Source organism: Gadus chalcogrammus, chromosome 12 (genome assembly GCF_026213295.1).
Source record: "Gadus chalcogrammus isolate NIFS_2021 chromosome 12, NIFS_Gcha_1.0, whole genome shotgun sequence".
NCBI classification, from domain to species: domain Eukaryota; kingdom Metazoa; phylum Chordata; class Actinopteri; order Gadiformes; family Gadidae; genus Gadus; species Gadus chalcogrammus.
In genome coordinates, this window is record NC_079423.1 from 1820313 (window position 1) to 1844134 (window position 23822).

The window sequence follows — 23822 nt, forward strand, 5'->3', positions numbered from 1 at the left end:
TGCCTGCGGACAGCATGGAGTGTGGAGGTGTAGGCCTACCTGGTTGGTGGTGTCTTGCGGTAGGTTTTTGATCAGGATCTTCCTCCTGTTGCTCAGCTCCTGGCGAGTTTTGGCCAGCCTCTTCCCGATCTCCTCCGGCTCCAGATCCGGCAGGTCGCGGAGCGTGACTCCCGGGGGGTCGGATGACCCGGCTGCATCCTGCTCCTGTCGGGTCTCTTGGCCGTCCATCTCCGAACAAAGTACATTTTCTCGAACTGAAGAAGAGTGGACTGTCGGCGGCGGGATGGACGAGGCTGCCGCCATTTTGACTGTTGTGTGGATAAAAGTGAGAGAGCGGAGTGGTAGTGCGAGATAGGTGGGCGTCTGTGTTTTATTGCGCCCATGTGAGAGAGTGAAAGAAAAAATGTAGACCGAGAGGAACAAGCAAGGCAGCGCAGTTCAAGTACACCGCTCCCTTCCAGCATGTGTAGGGCTTCACCTCGGACGATGGCGACCCCAACCGTTGGAAGAACGAACAGGTGCGAGCTATTATCGATGCGTCATGAATATTGAGATCTTCTGAAAGTGAATGATGAGCGACGCGCTGCAGTTCTCCACCGCCCACTGACACACACACACACACACACACACACACACACACACACACACACACACACACACACACACACACACACACACACACACACACACACACACACACACACACACACACACATATAATATATACATACATAAACAGCACGGGCATCAACCCACCTGCCTCACAACAAAAACACATTCTATTTAACTGCACTTCATTGGTTTTAGGCAAATAAAAATATGTTGGATAATAAACATAGTTGGTTTAACCAAATTTCCTAAATTGCACCAAGGTGGAGTTTTCTACATTCTTGTTCCAAAAACCATTTCAGCACTTTAAAAACACAACGAATAGACTGCATGAAAATCAACTTTTGTCTGTTTAGCCTCCATATTTGTCTTGGTCAGAAAAATAAGTTTGTTGGAGATACGTATGTATCTATCTGCAAAAAATACAATCAATGATTGGCGGTATCTATCCCCCCTCTCCCATCCTCTTTTCCTTCACTTGACAAGCCTTCTTTTGTCCTAGTGATGTAGTCTCTGCCAACCAACAAGCCAAGTAGCCGGCATGACTGTCTGCTGCCAGAAAACCGTGTGGGTGGAAACCTGCCTCTTGGCCACCCTGTGGGGTACAGAGCTCCCATGCAGAGTCCCTACAATGGCGGAGTAGCTACAGCTCTCTCTCTCTCTCTCTCTCTCTCTCTCTCTCTCTCTCTCTCTCTCTCTCTCTCTCTCTCTCTCTCTCTCTCTCTCTCTCTCTCTCTCTCTCTCTCTCTCTCTCTCTCTCTCTCTCTCTCTCTCTCTCTCTCTCTCTCTCTCTCTCTCTCTCTCTCTCTCTCTCTCTCTCTCTTATACATACACACACACACAATATATGTACACACCATATGGTCACAAATAGAACAGGTACTTATCACAATTGGCAATAAATAATGCCAGTAGGCACATATATCTCCATTATGTATTTCAAATTATATATTTAGCGCTTTTCTTCTACTGGCGCTAGGAAGAAGTAGTGAAATCATCTCCTTATCGCGTTATTTCTTGGTTTGCCGTGTGTGGGTGGTTTCCTTTGGCAGAGCTCAAGCCAGACAATCACAGTTGTCAGCGGCTGTAGGTCAAAGAGCGAGAGCAGTAGAGACAGCGAGAGTAAATATTAATGGGACGACATCAACCAGAAAAAGACTCTGGCAGAGGTAGGGTGGCGGAGTCTAGGGGGTGGATGTGGAGGTCAGGGGGTGGTTGTGAGGGGATGGTCGTGAGCAGGTGGAGGTGAGGGGGTTGAGTTGAGAGGGTGAAGGTGTTGGTGTAGAGTTGAGAGGGTGGAGGTGAGGGGGTAGAGTTGAGAGGGTGGAGGTGAGGAGGTGGAGGTGAGGGAATAGAGGTGAGGCCATGGTTGTGAGCTCGTGGAGGTGAGGGAGTAGAGGTGAGAGGGTGGATGTGGAGGTTGAGGGGATACAAAAGATGGAGGTGAGGCAATGGAGGCGAGAGTGTGGAGGATGAGAGAATGTAGTTGAGGGGGTGGAGGTTGGTTTAAACAACCTTTTTAAAACAGTAAAGTAAACCAAATCCTGTTGGTGGTTGTCTGTAATCACAGGCTTTGTTTTATAGACCATTGTTGCTCACTGAGTCCATGTAATAAACAGAACATAGTTGATCTAAAACCCCCATTGTTAGTCGATTAAACAAATCTGTAAGAGGTGTTGTTTTTTACACATTATGTAACTGCAGCCAGTGACAGATGGAGGCAAGTCTCTAAAAGGAATGACAGTAAGGACCACTTGTCATTCACACAGGATGCTTCCAGAGACGCATGATTCACCTCACTAAGTGGCTCATTTTCACCAGAGAACAATTATTTTGGCATTCTCAGGTGGCACTGTGTGGTTCTGGTACAGTGCACCCAGCACACACAAGTACAAACTATACAAAAAATACAAAATACTCTCTCTCTTTCTAATAGAGCCCCATCATGTCTGTAATGGGGGTAGAGGGGATTATGGAAGCCCTACCGGTACTTCATTGTGATTCATGTGCTCTTTAGAGTGGGTGGGCGTTGAGAGGAGAGTCAGACAGGAGGGGTAGGGAACAACGGCGGTGCTGATGAAGTCTCGAGGGGAAGATCAGGTACCTGGGACTCGTGTGGGTGTGTGTTTTTGAACAGAAAAGAAGAAGCTCTAAACCCTATATCCTTCAACCGTGTGCATAAACCACATGTACATCTGGCTTTATGGTGTGTACATGGCGATTCTGGTGAGGGGCCCTTTTTGTGTGTTGCACAGGGATGTAGGAAGGACAGTCACCTACAGCATCAGCAAATGTTTAAACCTGTCGTCACTTCAAGTTATTCAATTAGAAAGTGCAAAACAACATATGTGATGATATGTAGCGAGGAACAGATCAAGAGATGCATGACCTTTTAACATAATATCACCACCCACCTCTCATGACCTCCTGTACAAACTAATGCATACACATATGTATGTATAATAATCATTTTCAAATCTTCAAGCGTGCATATTTTTCAATGTTACCATGAGGATTATCGTCAAAGACAGTTTTTCTGTATAAATGATATTGCAGAACCAGTCCAATACTGGTGACCGATTGGACAAGTCAGGCCATTTCGAAAGTGCCAAGTAGGTCTCATCTTTTATTGGCTATATTTGACCCAGATCCGATTTTTTCAAAGCAGTGTGAACAGCATACATCACATTGAATCGGATCTCTTCAAATTGGATGTAGGCCACCATCGTGTCTGCTTCTAGAGCCCTGAAATATCTCCCCTTCTGAACTTGCCATTGCCGTCTCAATACTCCAGCCAACAAAAATGTTTTTAAATAAGCACTCAAACATTTGGTATCTAGCATAATTATAATTGTATTATGAATCACACAACTCTCTGGGATGGATCGTTCTGTAACACAATGCCGCTTTCCACCATTCAGTGTCCTACATACCGGATGACCCCTTCAGCTCAGCTATCTGAGCCCTGTGTATATATGCTGGACGTTTATATGCTCTGGATGTCAGGTGTTTCTGGGACCTCAGAGCAGCGCACAAAAATACACTGCTTGTCCCTGTCTGCAGAACCAGTTGGCAGAGAGCGAGGGAGAGGGAGACAGTGCACACTCTACTGAGCGGATGGCCCGAGGGTGCTTTGGACACCATGCACCCTGCTCTAATTCAGAATGAGTATCTGGTACACAGAAGGACAGGGAACACATGGGCGAGACAGAGAGAGAAAAAAGGAAGGCAGAGTACCGTACTTGAACACAGACCAAGTGTGACCAATGTATTGTACTACAGACTCAATGACAGGAGATCATAAAAACTGTTGTAGTGAGAAGATGAGTGGGAAGAGACACGTCACGGGGAGAATCTCTCTCCCTCCCTCCCTCCCCCCCCCCCCCAAACTGGAACTTTAATGCTACTTATAATTTAAATAATTACAATGACACAACAGTTCCTCATTTACAATGGACAAAAGCAATTTAAGTATTGAAAACCTAAATTTTTAATGTGTCAAAACAAAATAAGTCGTACTAAGAAGTTCCATGTTGCAAATATGCTATTCATCTATTTCGTTTACATTTCATTTTATTATTAAAAAGCAACCAAAACACAACTCACACAGGCGTAGCCATGATTAAAAAATAATTATAATTAAATATTGAACAAAATATAGGATCTCAAATCGACGTGCCTTGTCATGCATAGAAGCTATGAAGAAGAAGCATAGAAGCTATGCTTCTTCTCTTACATCTGTGAGACAGTCCCGTTTCCTCTACCCCACCATCTGTGTGAAAGGGAGCTTTGTGAATAACAAATGACATCTTCAGGCAACAGGACGCGGTTGGGTTCCTCTTCTTGGACATGCACATGACCATTACAACAAATGTTATGAGGCTGTTGGACGGGCTCAGAGTTAGGCCTATTTAGTGATCTGGCTGGTAAAGATATTCAAGAACAAAGCAGATCCGTAATGACCTTCAGAGCTGGGTCATGGAGTGGTGGATGTTTGGCTTGAAGATGAATACAGTAAGAAGACTTCAGACGTCAAACCAGAAACCAAAAAACAACAGGATCGAAAAGGTACATATTCAACCCAGTCAAAAGCCCATACTTCTAAATGAGAGGCGCCATGTAAAACTAGAATGTGCTTTGTCCTAACGAACTGCGAGAGTGTGGTTGCCAAAATGCTAACGTCAGCGCTAACCTAAATGCTAACGTCAGCGCTAACCTCAACACTCACCGCTAACCTCAACACTGTCACCGCTAACGTCCTCGCTGCCTGAACGTCGTAAAAAGTAGTCAAATTCGTCGGGAAAAAATGCCCGACCTCCCATTGAAAAAAAAACGAGACCAACTGAAATCAAAGCTGATATGGAACTTAAACTGTAATTCTGAAAAAGAGATAATCTAAATTTGGTTTTCAGATGCGTGTTGATTTGAACACGCATCTGAAAATTGAAAATTGACCACGTTATGATGTCTGAAGTAGTTGAAGTTTCAAAGAAGGTAAAGTATAAATGACTTAGCCTACATTGTAAAAAAAAAAAAAAAAAAGCTGAAAAAGCGTAATAGTTTAAAAAGTTGAAAGAGTTGACAAACGCCGGGATAGCCATCATATTGTTAAAAAGCTTGACGTTTTGATGCTTGAATGGTTTCTATAGCTGAAAGTATGCAGGAGCAGTTAACTGCACAAAAAAAGGAATGCAGCAAACGGTATAAAAAAAACTTAAGAACAGTAGATGTGCTTGCAGTATCAACCACACTAATTAACACAAAATCACAGTTCAATTAGGATTGATACCACACAATCTGAATAAGTTGTTTCTCCGCCTTTGAGAGTGATTGCATTTCAGATGCCTGTGATTGAAGGGAGGGTTTGATCCCCGAACCAATCAGGGAAGAGCGGTCCTGGAGTCAGGTCAAAATTCAAAGTGTCTCATACAGAGGCAGGCACACTAGACCAGAGCAGATATTTCACTGAGCATATCACTCACCATTAGCTAACGGAAATTACATTCAGATTATAGCCCTTAAATCGTACCTACAGCATTTTAACTTAAAAAAAATAGCAGAGGATATTAAGAGTACAGTGGATTTGTTCATTTTTAATCACATTCACATTGCAATACATTTCCTTTGAGAACTCTATGGTACAAAGGGGAGGGGGGAGATGATCTACACACACATAAGTTCCTTCAGAACAACCACTCACTTACTATTGTTCCATGTACTCGCACATAGTAATTCACAGCTGGTAAATACTGCTACAAATTATCTTCCAATTTAAAAACTGTCAGGCCAAAAAAAAGTATTGCAACAGAGAATTAATTTGCTAAAGCAATTTAAAGATAGAATGATTTGGATGAGTCACTAAAATAGCGATGAGAAACTTTATGAGGTGGCACAAATACAAAAAAAAGGAGCGTGGCTGGGTGACAATATATATATATATATATATATATATATCATAAGTTAGTTTTCAATGTAAGAATTATGGTAAGGACAAAATCGGGTACTCTTCCCATTGTTCAATTAGACACCAAAATGATGGAAAGGAAAAAATTGTGTAGTCTTCCCATTGATCAATTAGACACCAAAATGATGCATTGCATTATGGCTGATTCAGTTATTGACCCAGATCATATCATGCAGAGCTCTGAAAGGGTTCAAAGTGAATGTTTAGTGATTGAAGTTATTATGCATCCCCCCCCCCCCCCCCCAACAGTACATTTTTTGAGTGACATTATTCATGCATGTCATGTTGGCAAATCTGTTAGGAGACTGTACACAATTTTTTTTATAAAAAAACAGCATTTGACCAAAGTGACAGTAACCCACCCTAAGCAAATGTCATCAAAACACAAAATTAACTACATGTTTGTTACATGGTCATTGCTCAAAATAAAATACACAATACCCTCTCTCTGTAGCATGTTAGTTTATGGAGACCTTACAGTTGGCATTTTGGTAACAAATAATATGATTATATGATACTAGAAAAACCCTCTCAAGTGTGCCCTTGAAGAGAATGAATTGATTTCCCAAGTACTTACTTACATCCAATATGGACCTAAACAGAAGATACAACTATATTCAGCAAACCAATATCCAAGGTATCCATTTATATAGAGAGAAACCACGAACGGACTAATCAATATAAAAGGTAGAAATATCTGAGCATCTTTTGACCCCCCCCCCCCCATTGTTTTCGGAAAAATACAGAGTATACAGGTCATGTGACAACCATCTTTGATTCTGTATTCACATTTCCTAGTGAATTTCTGGAATCTTCAAAACCCCGATATTACTTTGCCATGACTTGAGATGCTGTGTACCTCATGAACAGATAATATCAAAGAAAAAACATGAATGGATTGTGAAATGACTAAGTCCATTCTCTAATGCTACCTTTTAAACAATTTGATAAAAATCCTCTGGACACGCACGCACGCACGCACACACGCACGCACGCACACACACGTGCGCAAAAGGGTAGAAAATACATTTAAAGTGGTTAACCACTGAGAAAACCTATAGCTTGGTGAAGCCACTTTACAGCAACACCTCTATCTTTCTCTCCCTCAGCTCAGAGTCTCCATCTTATATCCCAATTGGAATGTAACTGGTTTGAATCCATATTCAGTGTCCCCGAAATACACAGGCTTTTGTAACGTGGGCCTCTGCCGAGACAGGCTCTTCCTCATAATTTTTTGACTTTAAGATTTTCTTTGTAATTAGGTCAAAATAAAGGACAGAGTGGTTCCAGTCTTGGAAGAACTTTCCCACAGCACTCCGTCATTCTTGTCGTCAAAGATTTCCCAGGTCCGGACCGTAGAGCGGAATACCCGTTTGGTTGGGCCGTAGGGTTATCCATTGGAACATGGAATACAAGGACCAAGAGTCTGTGCATGTTGAGGGAGGGTTATCAGCCCATGAGCAAAGACCTGGGTCACCGTGGCAACCACTCGTTGGTTCCACGCACAACCCACCTCTTCAATAAATACTAGTAAAAAAATATTTTTTCTGTTCTGTCAAGGTTTGCATGTCAAATGTTATGTAGTCAAGCTAGATGCTTTACTGGTACATCCATAAACAGACAGCCGTTTTCCAGGCTCAGGTGGGAAATGTTACATTAAAAAAATCTCCCTCTAAAAGGGGGTTTGTGATTTGAAACTGCTCACAGAGCGAAATGCAGAGATGTGAATCTTATCAATACTGGTAAGTAACATTATGGTCATGTGTCGCTGGTCCTTCTCAGGCCAATAACTTTGCTCGATCCTGTTTAACCTTCACCATGACCCAGTGTAATACCGCCATTAACCATTTCAACCTTATCCATGTCAAGCTCCAGCTGTCATTTGAGGCAACCCCAGCCATAGACACTCATGTGGAACTCCATTGTCCGGCCCGATCTTTAATGAACTCTGATGGGGGAAAAAATTCACTAAGAAGAAGAAACAAAATGACCCCGGCTCAGTTGAACTTGGAATCAATGTGTCTCTCAATAGTCTCAACAGTCCGCAAGTTGCAGGGTTTAATTTTCCCGCTTCAACGTACGCCCCATTGTCTCAGGTCATCTTCTGATCCAACGTGTCGTTATCCTTGTGCGCACTGTGTGCCATCTAGTCACGAGCGGACGCAAGTCTTTGATTAAAAAAAAAAAATAATGTTTCAGCCGTTTGTCTCGGAGCGAGGAGGGGTGGATCAGCACTCAGCGTCCACGCTGTGCACTGTGACGGCTGCCTGCATGTGATGTGTGTGCGTGTGGAGCGGGTGGTGGTGCGTGTGTGAGTGGCGGTACGGGTGGAACTTGTGGCTGAGCAGCGCCGCCGTCTGCGGGGGTGTGTCCAGGTCCATGTCGTCGTCGTGGTTACCCACGTCCACGCCGGCAGACAGCGGATCGTTGTTGCCAGGCGGGTTCTCGCTGTCCTCCTGGGGGCTCATGGTGCTGTAACCTAATTGGACACAAAAATAAAGAAACAAAGAGTTGGGAGTGATTTCATGAAGACGCACAAATACACCCTGAAACTGGTCATTAAGTCAGCCATTGAATGTATTTAACTATGTTGGGATTACACATATTAACAACTCAATGGGGACTTTGCTCACCAAGTGCTTAGACCACTAAATGTTAGCCTATTAAAGCAGTGTGTGTATACACTTTTTGAAACAACTGAAGAGGAAAAGAGACAATGATGTTATAATGTTTAAGTATTTATGTCAGTAAACATGTCTGCCCAGACTGCACCACACATTCTTGGCTCCCTGGGTTTCATTTACCTTGGTACTTTAACTTTTCAAATGGGTTCAGTTGTGAAAATGTGTCCACTCATTAGCAAAATAGCAAAACATTTACAGTGTTTCAGACATTGGGCTCCTCAATTGTGAGCTGTGGAAGTTCAATTCATTCATAATTTCAATTAATGTTACACCCCCAGCCATTGTCTCCCTTAACAATTCTCTTTAATGGAGAACGTCTGGCAAAGCCTTTAAGCGGAAGACAGGCTTTCTGAACAACGACAACTGTTTGCCAACAGAATCATTACAAGCATCCCGTTCTCCAAAACGTAATCCGTTGTTTCGATTAGGCCAGCTCAATCCCCCGCCCTCTGCTTCCCCGTTGCCAGACCAACAGAGAACATGTTGTCTATGCAGGCTGACAAATGATCAGATGCTCCTCGGTTTCTCTTAATGAAAACATGCCGCTGGTTAATGAGAACTCTGTTGTGATCCCAATGAGGAGGCCTTTTTGCCTCACAAAATCAAAATATACATGGGATGAATCCTTTCGGTCTTTGGTTCGTCCCCTGACTCTTCCGTCGTTTAATCATATGCGTTTGTTTTGTGTTCAAAAAAAATTAACCCAAAACAAAAAAAAAATTGAGAGACAGTAAATCTGAGTGTTAAAAGTAGATGTGGAGGCATAAGTATGAAGAGCTCTGGACTTTGGAGACCATGCCTTTAATTCCATTTTATGGACAACAAAGCAATGCTTGGGTCTTATCTCTACCAGGCCGTTTACCACTATACAGCTCTCCTTAAAAAACTCCTAACTCGAAGCCGGCAATACGCAGAGGGATGAAATCCTCCATCCAGCCTTAATTACCATGTAGCAAATAACCTTCTAAGCCTCAAGTCCTGCATTAATTATATTCAGGAAAAAAAGAGTGTTTCTGAAGATTAAGAATAAAATCTCCAGAGGCAAAACCAAAAGATGTAGTGATTGTAAAAGTGGGAGTTTAGTGAGTCTGATGGTCTGTCTTTTAAATACATGTGGCTATACTATACACTTATGTTGATGACGCAGAAAGAAGAGGAAAGGTGTGTGTTTGTGTGTGTCTGTATCTGTGTGTGTAAAGATTGGAACTTGCTATACGTTGTTTATTTCCAAACAGCAATGGTTCTGATGCTCACTTGAAGAACCAAACTGCGAAAGGCGGCAAATATTAACAATTTCTGAGGAAGACAAAAGGAGAGGAAAAAAGAAAGGAAGAGAAGGACGAAGAAATCCTAAAAGGCTATAGAGGAGTGACAGAGGGAAAATAATGAGGGATTGAGGTGAGAGAAAAAAAAAATACACTGCTAAATATGCCTGCCTTTTCCCCGTAATGGTCTGCGCGATAACACTGACCCTCCGCATATTGGCGGTTAAATTTTTGATGTAAAAGCGACGGCTTCGCTGTTCCAGGGGAGGGACTTGGGTAGAGGTGTTGCTGCGTCGTCTCTACAACAGAGACAACGCAACAACATCAACGTGAGTATTTCTAACTGGAGGGACGGTGAAATCCGCGATCTGCTGACCATCATGGGAGAGAAAGTTATGCAGTCGCATTTAACGAACACGGGGAAAGATGGTGCAATCTATGAGAAAGACTCTACCAGGCTTTTGTCGGGATAAAAAACGTGGTCAGCTAAAGAAATAATATGTTGGTGTTTGTAATCACTTCTGTAGCCTACACTGAGATGTATACTCATTCTTGCATGCAAAATAAAAAAAATAAAACATTGCTAGTATGCAAATTATTCTAAAGAGGTCGACTGTCCGTGCATAGGCCCGCCTACTCTAATGAACAAAGAAAGCCGGCTCTGTGAAAAAGGGCGATTGTACTCTGTCGTTTTTAAACAGGAAAGACAGTGAAATTGCAGGGCATGCCAAGCCGCGACCGACTGCTGGCTTGACAATGTAAAAAAGAGTCTTCAAAGGAGAATCCATGCTGGCATCATGTGACAGAAAGACACAATTTTCAGGAGCCCACATCACGCTGGATCTGAGAAGCGTGTTCCTCGTTAACAGCTAAAAGACATCTTGGCAAACCGACATACAAATACACACCAAAGGAATACATTCAGCACTGTGTGTCGTGTCCGAATGACTCACTTACACGTCAGTGTGAGCGTGTGTGTGCGCGTGCGTGTGTGGGTGGGGCAGTTTGATACGTGCTGGTTGGAGGTGGGAGGACATTGACTGATGCAAGCAGAGCAGCAACTTGGAAGAAGTTTGCTTTCATCCAAAAAGAACGACACCCCCACCCTCTCCCTCTACCGCCCTTCACTTTCATCACACCTCTCTCACTCTCTCTCATTTGGTTATGCAACATGTGATGGGATTCTTTTCCTTGCGCCAGTTCTCTCCAATTTCTCATATATATGTCATGCAGGTCAATCTTAATATGATAACACTCCCTGTTCAACCCATCCTCAAACAGGCAAGAAGATAACTCCATGCAAGGGGAGACAGAGTGGGTTTACTTACTATGTGATGAACACTACGATGGGGTAATTCTGCACACATTTTTACATTCATGCTTTTCTGCTCTATCTTCCCAAATAACATTGATGTGAACCAGGCCCTCTGCTTCAAGCACTTTCTCCCTCCGCTTACTCACTCAATCACCGTCAAAACTCTGACCAACATCTCCTCCTCCCCAAATGATCATCATCATCGTCAGTTATACAACAGAATAATGGGGACCCTCAGCCTACGTAGGGACAGTGTCAGCAACAGTGTCAGCTACCATCTACCAACAGCCTCTCTTGGCTGTGATACAATTATGAACATTAAATGCTTTTAGAAAAACAACCATAAGAGACTGCAGCACTATACAGTAGATCTTTGTTGATGGTTTTCAACGTTATAATTCCATCGCACCAGTTCCTCTTTCTGGTATGGGCGTGGTGACCTTCTGTCTGGTTCCGTGTGTATTCTGGTGCATGTGTGTCACAAACCCAACATAAATAATGGTCAAAGTATAGCACTTTTAGCTTGCTCAAATTAAAAGTGCTTAATATATTTAAAAGTGTGTGAGGACATTATATGCCTTCACATATGCATGTGCGTGAGTGTGTTATCATGGTTAGTGTGTGCGAGTGTAATACCATGGTCATTGTGTGTGTGAGTCTTACCATGGTCAGTGTGAGTGTGTGCGTACAAATTTCCTGGCAATGCCCTGATGGCTCCCCTGACTGACAACATCATAATGCAGATTTTTTCCACTCTAGCGATCTTGAACGACGAGAACATCTACAGACCAAACACGCAAGAGCCTCTCTTCTCCAGCGCAGAATATCGCAGAATGCGCGGCGCTGGTCAAGCCTGAAATTGCAAGGCGAGTTAGCAGCACTGCCTTACACATATCATTCTGTTTCTCATTCTGTAATAACTCATTATTCCACTCCAGAGGACATCTTAATCTTTAAGGTTAAAGCGTGACTGCAATGTCAAACAAAATACAACCTAGCAATATGGTACCCATCAAAACACAACCAATACTGCATATTCCACCTAAATCAACAGGAGAATGAAACAGTTGCACACATTCTGAATGGATGTCATCATTATAAAGGACTGCATGTGGCCAGGCATGACCGATAATTCTGTTAAAAGTTAATTGAAATCGCAATGTACCGACGATGAGTATTTCAGAAACATAGCAAACACTCCAGACATTGTAATCGTAAACGACACTTATTATTGAAGTGGGCTATTGCTTCAATTTGTATATGGACACCTGCTACTACTCTAAGTTACTGAAATCCCAGCCACTGGTAAATCGTATATGCCCTAGGTTACCAATGCAAAATTATATCTTTCATCTTTGGAAGCTTACGTCATATCCACAAAAAGATGTTAGAGGACTGCAGTTGAGGGGGATACATAAGATGGAAGCCAAAAGATTGGCAAAACTTTGCTCTGTTTCAGCCCCCATAGGTAGTATGCAGATCTGGAGACAAAGATGTTTTTATTTATCCAAGTGTTCGATGCAATATTTTAACTTATGTAGGCAATGTAAAGGCATGTAAGCTTGATGAACCTGTTAGATTATGAATCTTTCTCCCCAAAGTGTTTGGATCTTGTTCCCCTTCTTTGTAAATTTTGGATCCAAATAAAAGCATTTAAATGTGTGTGTGTGTGTGTGTGTGTGTGTGTGTGTGTGTGTGTGTGTGTGTGTGTGTGTGTGTGTGTGTGTGTGTGTGTGTGTGTGTGTGTGTGTGTGTGTGTGTGTGTGCGTGCGTGCGTGTGTCTTACCATGGTCACTCTCCGTCCCGGAGCGGCCCCAGTACCTCCGCCTGCGCTCCGGGCTGTGTGTGTGTCTCTCGATGACCGCCGCCATGAACCGCGTGTTGCTGACTGGGAGAGGAACGGGAGGAGAGGTCTCAAAACACACAGCTAACCATGGTAGGCCATTTCTTTAAGAAGCATCTTTTTATTTGCAGAAATTCTTTTATCATCTTCACAGCAATAAATAAATCAAATGCTCTGATTAAAAAAAGGAAAGAGACTTGTATATCTGGCTGTCAAAGGGCTGTGATAAGCGGTCCGAATATTTATTTTGGCTCGAATGAGATGATTGCATGGCCAACCTGTCTATCTAGCTACCTTCCTTCCCCGGCTACCTGTGTGCACTCATGGTGCATGCCAAGAGTCTACCAAAAGGCAGACCCTATTGCTAAAGCTAGCCAGCTAGTCGCTTGTTTTGGGGGAGTGGCTTCTGAGGGAGACCTGAAGGCTTGGCTACCTTCAAAATCATGGTGTTTGACGCGGACAAACTTTGCCTCTTGGTGCTGGCGGTACTCACTGATTCCTCGATCTTCATGGCTGTCCTCGTCGCGCTCATCTCTCTCGTTGTCTAGGTTGGACATTCTCACAGACATTTCTGGGAGACATTTGGGGTGCGGAGGGGGGAAGAAGAGGCGTGAGCCATTTCCTACATAATCACATGCCTCTCATGACACAGCACTTGATAATGGTGGGGGATGACCTCTAACCATGAAATCAAGCAGGTGTTTGGGAATTGCTGAGAATTTGAGCGGATCTCATTGAATCTCTCAGAGACCTCTTCTCCTAATCTGGATCCCATTAAGGGGCCCAGACACATTACCCAGGAATCGAGTTGCTACCGGGCTTCCATTTTCTGTCGCACTTGTGTAGGCCATTAAACAGCAATTCAGCATTGAGCATTTAATGAATGGGGATGTTTGCAAGAGTCAGAGTCAACACTATTATCGCGTCAACAGAAAGAGCATGTCTGTATACTGGGAAGGGTTCCAACGTCGGTAGTGTCAGAGCACATTAACCATGCACTGCCCCAATTAAAACCTCCACCGATTTAAAATGTTGCAGGATTCAAAGTAGTTCTATTTCTATGGAATAATGTGTATGGACTCGTTTGTGTGACTGTTTAAGTCATATTTTTTTGATGTTTATAATTGTATAAATGTTTGATCTATGACTTGGAGTGAACATCAAGCGTTGCGGAACAAATGTTTGTGTTATCGCCCAACTCCCATGCCTGCCAGTTCTATGCCTCCAGTCCGAACCAAAGAATGAGAGGCTTGACTGAAATATCAATTCCAAGGAGGTGTAAGTACTAACGTGGCTCGTGGCTCGGATACAGTTCTAACAATTTGAAATATTGCTTAAACATCTTTGCAATTTTTCTAAATTGTGTGCCGTTATTCCCTCTAACTTCAGAAAGACATTCTTTGGTAAATATTATCCATAGGTTTATAAAGGAAATAAATCCAAAAAATAATCTCACTAGCAGCCTCTAGTGGCTGGCTTTTATTGCAACTACAGTTACAGATCAATTTTAACATATTGCAGGTTTAAATTATAAACTAAAATAGCTCGATAAACCATGTCTGATCATGTCAACGGTAAGAACTGTTCTATTTGAGTGCCTGACCCAAGCGTAGGCCCATCGGTGTGAATTTATGTGAAGGTCCCAAGGAGCCCATGCCTACCTTGGGCGGCAAGCGGCGACATATGCTGGTGGGACCGCCGATGGATCTGATGGCGGTAGCCATAGACGGCCAGGACCAGCACCATGATGCAGCCCATGATACCGCCTGCCACCGGCCCCACCGGGGCACTCTTTATCATGTTCAGAGAGCTCACCTCCTCGTCTGAGAGTGGCACAGAGAGAGAGAGAAGGAGAGAGAGAGAGAGAGAGAGAGAGAGAGAGAGAGAGAAGGAGAGAGAGAGAGAAGGAGAGAGAGAGAGAGAGAGAGAGAGAGAGAGAGAGAGAGAGAGAGAGAGAGAGAGAGAGAGAGAGAGAGAGAGAGAGAGAGAGAGAGAGAGAGAGAGAGAGAAATATGTTAATATTAATAAGTCAGATAGATACAGACACGGAGGGAATGGAGCAGGGTAAAAGGATCGAAGAAATGATAAAGAGCAGAGATAAAGCAGAAGTAAAAAAATAAAAAGAGTAGCAGAACAGAAAAAGAGAACATGAGAACAAGAAAGCTCAAGAGAGAGCAAGAGAGATAAATACAGGAAGAACAGTGAGTGTTAGAATGGGTCTAGGCGCCGGAAAAGAAGCAGAAGAACTTAAACAGCTCTGCTGCTAAATTATCCAAAAATATCAATCCTCCACTTCCTCACAAAACTGCTTCTCCGTCTCTCATCGCTGGGAACTGCTGGAGTGGAGTAGTACATCATTCTTCATCGGCCAATACTGCCACATTTTGATGCCATGAAAAACTAGGAGCACATCATTATCCTATCCCTTTTTAAGCCATTTCAAATTGAGGTGTTTCACCTGAAAAGATGCAAAAGATCCTTTGTAAGCTTTGGAAAGGCTTCCTTTACTCATGAGCCCCCTCTCTGCATTGCTATACGCCAAGACGTGTACAATGCTCGTATCTTCACAGAGGCAAGGTTACACCTCACCCACACTCATACTGCCTCCACTCACCCATGAGCCCCAGGCTGTCCACGTAGGGACTCTTGGCCCCGACGATGCCCCCGAAGCACTCCTTCTGCAGGGCGCAGTAGGGCTTGTCCAGGTGGGTCTTTCCGTCGCTATCCACCGTGCACCACTCGCAGTCCAACACTCCGAAACAATCGCTGGGAACGAAATCCACGGTCAAAACAGATCCAGAAGGATTTTCTGGATCAGCACGTACATACATATGCATGCATATATACGTACGTGTGTGCGTACGTGCGCATTACCTGCTAGTGTATCTCTGGCCACAGCGGGTGTTAATGCACTGGGGGAGGCTGTCATGGAGACCGGGGTCGATCACACTCATGCTGAGGGGCTCCTGTGTCAGCTCACAGCTTGGGTTCCTGCAGACACACAAACACACACAAATGTACACGCACAAAATTGTGAGTAAGAACAAAACAGCAGCATAAAGAAATGACCTGATTTGATAAACAAATTTAAAAGAGTACATTAGCAGCCATGTTGGTGTAGAGTTTGACACTAAAGTTCAGTCTATGAAAGGAAGATAATGGCGGGCTTCTCAAGCCATCGCAGATCATGTCCTCATCAGAAAGACAATCTGTTGTCAGAAATGACAAACATTGGAAGATGGACAGACAATGACGGAGATGGGTGACATAGTGATGTGAAGACAGACTGATAGGCACATAGGCCGTCAGCCGGAGAAAAACTGAACTGGCGACATTGATGGAGACTGTTCTGGATAAAGAAAGAAAATCAAGCAATATTACACAACAGGGTGTGATATAATATCAGTGATGCTTGCTTGATGTTGCTTGCTTGTGTGGCTCAGCACAAAAGCCTCATTCCGAACCGCATCGCTATGGTGCTAATAACAACGTTAAAAGCACACCCTCAAATGAAATACTGTTAAAATACCAGTTACCAACCATAAAATATATTGTCAATCTATCATAAAATACATAACAACTCTCAAAATAAATCAGAAATGTTTGCTATATCTCAGTTTCCTGCTAATCTCAACCCTACGCCTCGCTGTTGCGCGTTCCCGCGCAGCATAGGGGGGTCCCATAACTCGTTTTATTTAGGGGTAAGGGGTAAGGGGGAGGGCTAACTTCCCCTAAGGGGTAAGGGGGAGAGCTAAGCTCCCGGACTCACGCCGGGGGCTCCGCAGCCGGTTTTAAACCACCCACTGACAGTTTTTTGGGCCTCTTTGAAAAAGTTATACATAAATTGCGATTGATGCCTTTTTGTAATGTGCAATATTAGTTCCATTACATCACTGGTTCTTGTTTGTATGATATTTATGTTTTACATGGATGGGATACTACCTCAAGTTCTATGTTTATTCTGCTTTTATATATTATGTTGATCTTCTATAATGTTTGATCCAAAATAAAGGGCAATTTTGCAGTTTCTAACAGAATGTGAGCATGAATAATATTCTTGTCTAATCATACCGTGTTTTTCCATGTGCTTAGGGATGCATTCCTAAGAAATTAAAACTATACAGTAAAATTCCAGAGCGATATTGTATCCAAAGATCAAAAAATAAATAATTAAAGATCAAAACCCTGTCAACGACTACTGTCGTACTGTAACGTGGTAATGAAGGTCGTCCCATTTTGTAGGGGTAGGGTTGAGAGGTAGGGATAAGGGGAAGGGTTAAGGAGTAGGGCCTAATTGTGAGTTAAAGTTGTGCCTGTGACCTGTACGGACCTGTTTTCAGCAAAGGTGAGGTTGCCGGTACACTCGTTGACCTCCAGGGGGCATTCACATGGACACTCACATTCATTCTGCTCCATCCTAGAGCCGCAACATAAACATTGGCGATGGAGTCAGATAATACAACACAAAATTAATGTGAAGGGCATGGCATCCACTGGCTATGCATTATAACAACATGCACACCATTCATTTTGCAATAGTTTCCTTCAACCATGCAAGTGACCAACTCTAAATATGTCGGATGGGATTTAAATTAGACGTTTATTCTGTATGAAAACCTAGTGTGTTAGTGTCTGTGTATAGATGATAGTGTGTGTGTGTGTGTGTGTGTGTGTGTGTGTGTGTGTGTGTGTGTGTGTGTGTGTGTGTGTGTGTGTGTGTGTGTGTGTGTGTGTGTGTCTGAGTCTGAGAGTCTGTGTGTGCCTGTGCCTTTTCGTGCATGACTGAGACGGACCTGTGGCAGTTGAGACAGAGCCGGTCCACCGTGCTGCAGGCGCAGAAGGCCAGCGAGTCACACGTCTCGTTGACGATGCCGGCAAAGGCGTTGGTGCCGGGGATTCTGGTCAGCCGGTACTTTGAACAATGGCTGCCGTGGACCAAGTTGGTCAAGTCACCCTGATCGGAGACAGGATAGTTAAAAAGAGCCAGGGAAATCATGGTAAAGAGAGGGAACAATTATACAGAAAAAATAATGTAGTGTAATGATGGGAAATGGCCACACGGTGGGGCCATAGCACTGTAAGAAGTACAGAGCGCTTGTTCCATTTGTTGAATTGTTGATAGTATAAGAAGGTGTGTGCCTATCAGACTAAGTGTGTGAAGGTGCATGAGTGTGAATGCATGCACGTGTGTGCGTGTGTGTGTGTGTGTGTGTGTGTGTGTGTGTGTGTGTGTTTGTGCTTACCACAATGCTGGTGTTGAACTTGTAGAAGCGCTGCACGGTGCGGTCGCTGAAGCTGTTACACAGGTTTTTCTTGACGAAGTTGGGATGGTTGAGGATGTCATTAGCCACCAGCGGCTCCTATAGCGCCACATAGACAGAGATGAGAAAAGACGAAGGGGGATTTACCAGATGTTACTTTGGGCATCTACATTGTACATTCAATAACACCTACAGAGACGGGTAAAGACTCATTCTGTCACCCAGTTCAGAGCAGTAGTCCTGCACTCTATCACTGACAATCTATATTTCACTTAGTTTTTGTAGTATTTGTTCTTTTTCCTTTGTTCCATATTTATACATCACGGGAGAAGAGTGAGAGATGGGCATTGAAAGAATTAGAGGTTAGTTTGTTTATCCCGCTGATTGAGTCCCCGAATGTTATGTCTCGGAACTTCTGTGACAAAGTGTGTTGGTTTAAGTGTTGACATTCGCTCAATCATGTTTAGTTATTGCTATATGAGAGAATGGGGCCTTTAGTGTTTGTGCACATGGTGTGTATTTGTGTGTGTGTGTCAAGTCAACATACGCACACGTGTGGGTGTTGACTTTTTGTCTGTGTAAATGTTTGATTGTATTCAGCCGGTGTAAACGACCGTAGAAAATATCGATTCATTGTGCTAACAACTCTCAATATATTAACAACCGCTTATAGACTGTAACCACACACTGATGAAGTGCCTTGTGGGACCGATTCAGCAGGACATCACTTATACAAGTAAATATTTAACAAAATTAACAAAGGATAAAACAACAAAAAGAGAGGTATAGGTAGGGAGAGAGAGCGAGCCCAAACTAAACGGATGGCCCGAGGGTGCTTTGGACATTTTGCTCACTGCAGACAGAGAATGGAACAGAGAGGGGAAGACAGACAGGTACCGCTACCTTGTGAGTGATGTGCTGTTGCTCGGCCGGAGCATGACCTTTAGGGTCAATAAGGGTGGGGTGGGCCACCAGGTATCCGCGATCCTCCATGATGAAGCACCTGCACACAGCAAGCAGGTACATGCACATATTCATACACAAACACTCTGGTTTCCACTGCTGTCAAAACACTCAGAGTCCTGCTCTGTTCATGCTGCTCTGCCCCAGACGCCTGCCAAAGATCAGTGTGAACTATTGTTCACACTGATCCTCTGCCTCTACTCCTCTGCCAAATACTGAACCGCCCAACTTCACCACCACCACCACCACCACCACCACCCCCCACTACTCTCTCTCTAGACTAATCCTGATTAATACAGCCCCTGGACACTTGCACAAAGACACAGTGAGGGGTTGAAGGAAAGAAAAAGAAAAAAGAGCGTGAGAGAATGATGAATGAGAGAGAGAGAGATTAGATGGGTTTTCAAAAGGAGTTGGAGTTTGGTTGGGTAGTCCAAAACATGGAGCTCGGCTAGGAAGCTCACTTCACTCCCCTCCAACTCCCTCCTCTCCTTCTTTTCTTCCTTTGTTTTAATTCCTTCTTTAAAGAAAAGAAGAGGAATGTAAGAGGGTGAGGAGGAGGAGGAGGAGGAGGAGGAGGAGGAGGATTGCGAGGAGAGGAAAGGTCACCCACCTGATCTTGTTTCCGTTGTCCTGGTTGCAGATGGGCAGCAGGTCCAGCAGGACCTTGTAGAAGTAGCGCAGGGTGAAGTCTATGCCCATCACCGCCACCGCGTAGCCAGACGCCATGTTGGAGCTGAGGAGAGGAAGGACATTAGAGACAGGAAGAGGAAGAGGAGTCACGTGATATGGTGATTATCACACATGACGGCTCGGGATTGAAAACAAATCTGTATCATCATCATGTAGCAATCTGTACCGAAGCCTCTGGGCACAAACCCAGAGGATGATCACATTGTTTTGCCCCCAAGCAGTCAGGCTCCTGGAGAAGTCCCCTACCCCAAACCAACACACTTCAAAAACTGATTGTCTAAATACATATTTCCGTAATTTGCACAACATTTTTGCACTACAATCGATAGTGGCTGGTACAACTACCACTTCTGCTACTTATTTTTCCCTACTTTCACTATGGTATTTACTTTATCTTGTATTGCTGCTGCGATGTTGAGGTGTATGGATGTTGAGGAATCAAGCCTCTTGTGTACTTGTACAATAAGGTAAAAGTTATTCTAATTCTCGTATTCTCATGTATGCAAGTCTTGTGAACCCAATTCAGTGTTTTTATCACTGACACCTCCAAAATGCAAACGTATAAAGAACACTTTAAAAGTTTTGATTTGATTAAGTTTGTGTGTCCATTGTGTTTGTGCGTGCGTGTATGTATGTGCTAGATCACCTGGAGGTGTGTATGGTGTGACTGATGGTGACCACGTAGCCGGCTCCGCCCACATCCAGGTAGGGCCCAGTGAAGGTGATCAGGCCTGGGTTGGCCACGGCGTGCTGGTACCTACAGACACAACATCTCCGTGGTCAGGACATCAGCTTAAATCCTACACAGTTTCTTCCCATTGAGGCACATGTTGAGAGACAGAGCTAATGGAAATACTATATCTATGCCATACAGATCAATACTATTATGATATATGAAAGAAAATGATTGCATCAAGTGACAATAATTCTTTGAAACAATTCTACTATACACATACTAACGATTACTAAAGTTATGGTTAACAGCTAAAATCTACAATCATATTGAATAAAGCAATTATATTCCATCGATAGGGACAAACAATGTTAACACTGAACATTACACTCAATCCATTATAACCATTACATTTAAGGTCATGGTCAGCAGCAGATCTCATCAAGCAGACAACACAAAAATAGCGGTGTCATGCTGTTCAGGACTCCAGGGAAACACAAAATCAGAGAATTCTTTCCATTGCAGCTTCCCCGAAAGAAGCCCCAAACTGCAAGCAGACACAATATATTGTTGACACACACACACACACACACACACACACACACACACACACACACACACACACACACACACACACACACACACACACACACACACACACACACACACACACACACACACACACACACCATTGTCGCCGAGCGGGGTCGAAGGCTTTGTCCATCAGGGACCCAGGGAAAATCCGCAGCACACCGTTGGGTGTTGCTATGTAACGCCTCACAATGTAGCAGTTGAGGCTGCTCATCTCCATTAGCGTCATCCACTCGTCGGTAACGTGACTGGTCGCCATCACCTCGTTCCTGACAGATGACTGGAGCCGCCGTGAGAGAAGGAGGATGGGAAAGAGGAGGGGAGCAGAAAAAAAAAAAGCTGATGAAGTATGGTACTGCATATAAGTTCGAAACATTCTTAATTACAAAAGTGTATAGATCTGCGTCACACTACAAGTCAGGCTGATGTTTTGTCAAACACAACCGAAGTGCAGCAATGGCACGGCTTGTGACGATGTGTTTAGTTCTTATGAAAAGCTGATGTCATGGCACCGCTGCAGTGAATGGCAGGCACGTCATGTTTTCTCATGATTATAATGTCCACCCACAGAGACGGACAGAATGAGGTAAACCAGTAAAATAAAAGTCCTCATCCCTGCACCTCCCTGGCAGGCTGCTTTTACAGCGGCTTAGCGCTATCAAAAGGAGGTGGAGGTCACTGGAATGGCGGGAACGTGGGGCCGGGGTGTTGATACTTTTGGGCTTCCTTTAAGGCCAAAAAAGTGTGTTTGCAGGAACTGAAAACGCCGGGTCCGTCTGGAGGGTTGGCCCAAATGTACAAGACTTCTGCGTTTTACAGGGTGGATTCCCGGGGGATGGGGCATAGAAAAGCCTTGGAAACAAAGCAGGGAGCTGGGAGTGGGGGGAGGGGGGGTCATAGTTTAGCCTCAATAGACCCTATACCCCAAAACAGGCCACCCCTATAGTCTTTAGTGTCTGTATATATATCCTGTTTGCCTTGGGTCTGTCCGTTATACGTGTGCTGTCTCTCATCTGTATGATGTGTGCTGTCTCTCATCTGTATGATATAAATCAAAATTCAAACGAATATTAGGCAGCCCTTAATATTAGAACCTGTTATGGGCAGGCCAAGAGGGAGAGACGTCGAAGAACCCGACGCAGTCTATTCATAATATTGTATTGACCACGGAAGAGGCAGTGAATGAAGTATTGATTAGACAGCGATTTATTAGAAACGTAATTGTATTGGGGATTTATTAGAAACCTAATAAACCGTTGGAACACGCAAGACCGTAACCATAGCAACGCGGTAAACGAACCTTGCAAAGCCCAATCCAGGTCTTACTGAAGGCATTTAATGGTCAAAATATTATTAATAAATATTCGAATATTAATATTAATAAACAAAGAAACTTCGAATATGATTTTTGGGCAAAAGTCAAAGCCCTAGGTGTGTGTGTGTGTGTGTGTGTGTGTGTGTGTGTGTGTGTGTGTGTGTGTGTGTGTGTGTACCTTGAGGCCCGGGTTCGCTATGAGGCGGGTGTTGTCGCTCAGGTAGGCCGTGTAGTGCTCCACCATGCGCTTGGTCTCCGGCTGACTCAGGTGCTCGTATGGGGACGAAAAGCTGCCTGCCGCCAGCATCACAGTAGGAGACTCTGGGGGCGGGGGGGGAGAGACAGGGACAGTGAGACACGTACAGTAATTTTCTATGAGATGTATCAAATGCATCAAATTGGGATATATGACGAATGTGGAAATACTGCGGTGGAAATGAAAATGTGCCACTTGTAACTGTGTTTGTGTGTGCGTTCGTGCATGTGCGTTTATGTTTGATAAAGAAAAAGCGCAGATGAACAGTTGAATGAACTAGTGTTCATGCCAGTGCTTCACGCTACCTGCATAAAGGCAACATATTTGAAAAATCAAAACTCCAGGTTACGATCGAAAATGTAGAGCAGGTAAGCAAGTAAGTTTTGCCTCGGGCCAATTTTTTTTTCCAAGACAGTAGGTTGCGGGCCAGAAGATCTTTCTCCGTCTTCGCTAAATGCGACTAATTCAGCTTCTCTCACATGATCAGAGACTCATGGATTTCACTGTCTCTCCTGTTAGAACTACTGAAGTTGATATCGCTACATTGTCTCTGCTGCAGCAACACCTCTACCCAAGTCCCAAGCCTGGAACTTTAGAGCAGTGTATTCGTATTTACATCAAAATGAAACCACCAATATGTGCATGGTCCAAGAGGGTAATTTGGGGTGCGAACTCAGGCCGGTATATTACCTCGGTCAGTATAAACGTGCAGACCATGCCGGGGAAAAGGCTTGCATAAGACGGACATATTTGGCAGTGTAAAAACGTTTTATGCTGGAGTGGAGCAGTAGTAGCACCTAAAAGAGCAGCCAACAACTCTTAAAACACGACACACACACACAACTCCGTTCCTAGCCTACTCACCGTCAGAAGAGCTGTACGCAAAGTAG

The 23822-nt window shown here is 43.9% G+C and overlaps 2 protein-coding genes across 3 annotated transcripts in view; both read right to left on the reverse strand.

The window, feature by feature from the left end:
* The window catches only part of raver2 (ribonucleoprotein, PTB-binding 2), a 125779-nt gene extending 125336 nt beyond the window's left edge, over positions 1-443 (reverse strand). Inside the window, exon 1 of the mRNA XM_056604114.1 lies at positions 40-443. Within this exon, the coding sequence (XP_056460089.1) occupies positions 40-303 (264 nt within the window). The 5' untranslated portion in view covers positions 304-443. The remainder of the gene's footprint in view (positions 1-39) is intronic.
* Positions 444-6311: 5868 nt separating this feature from the next.
* The window catches only part of LOC130392844 (VWFA and cache domain-containing protein 1-like), a 32309-nt gene continuing 14798 nt past the window's right edge, over positions 6312-23822 (reverse strand). For both annotated transcript variants that reach the window (XM_056603344.1, XM_056603343.1), the window contains exons 11-24: positions 22855-22997; positions 21460-21641; positions 20744-20854; positions 20018-20140; positions 19345-19444; positions 18424-18540; positions 17974-18134; positions 17511-17597; positions 16055-16171; positions 15795-15946; positions 14842-15003; positions 13674-13751; positions 13124-13225; positions 6312-8552 (exon numbers count right to left, since the gene is read on the reverse strand). In XM_056603344.1, coding sequence (XP_056459319.1) covers positions 8302-8552; positions 13124-13225; positions 13674-13751; positions 14842-15003; positions 15795-15946; positions 16055-16171; positions 17511-17597; positions 17974-18134; positions 18424-18540; positions 19345-19444; positions 20018-20140; positions 20744-20854; positions 21460-21641; positions 22855-22997 — 1886 coding nt within the window. In that variant the 3' untranslated portion in view covers positions 6312-8301. The remainder of the gene's footprint in view (positions 8553-13123; positions 13226-13673; positions 13752-14841; positions 15004-15794; positions 15947-16054; positions 16172-17510; positions 17598-17973; positions 18135-18423; positions 18541-19344; positions 19445-20017; positions 20141-20743; positions 20855-21459; positions 21642-22854; positions 22998-23822) is intronic.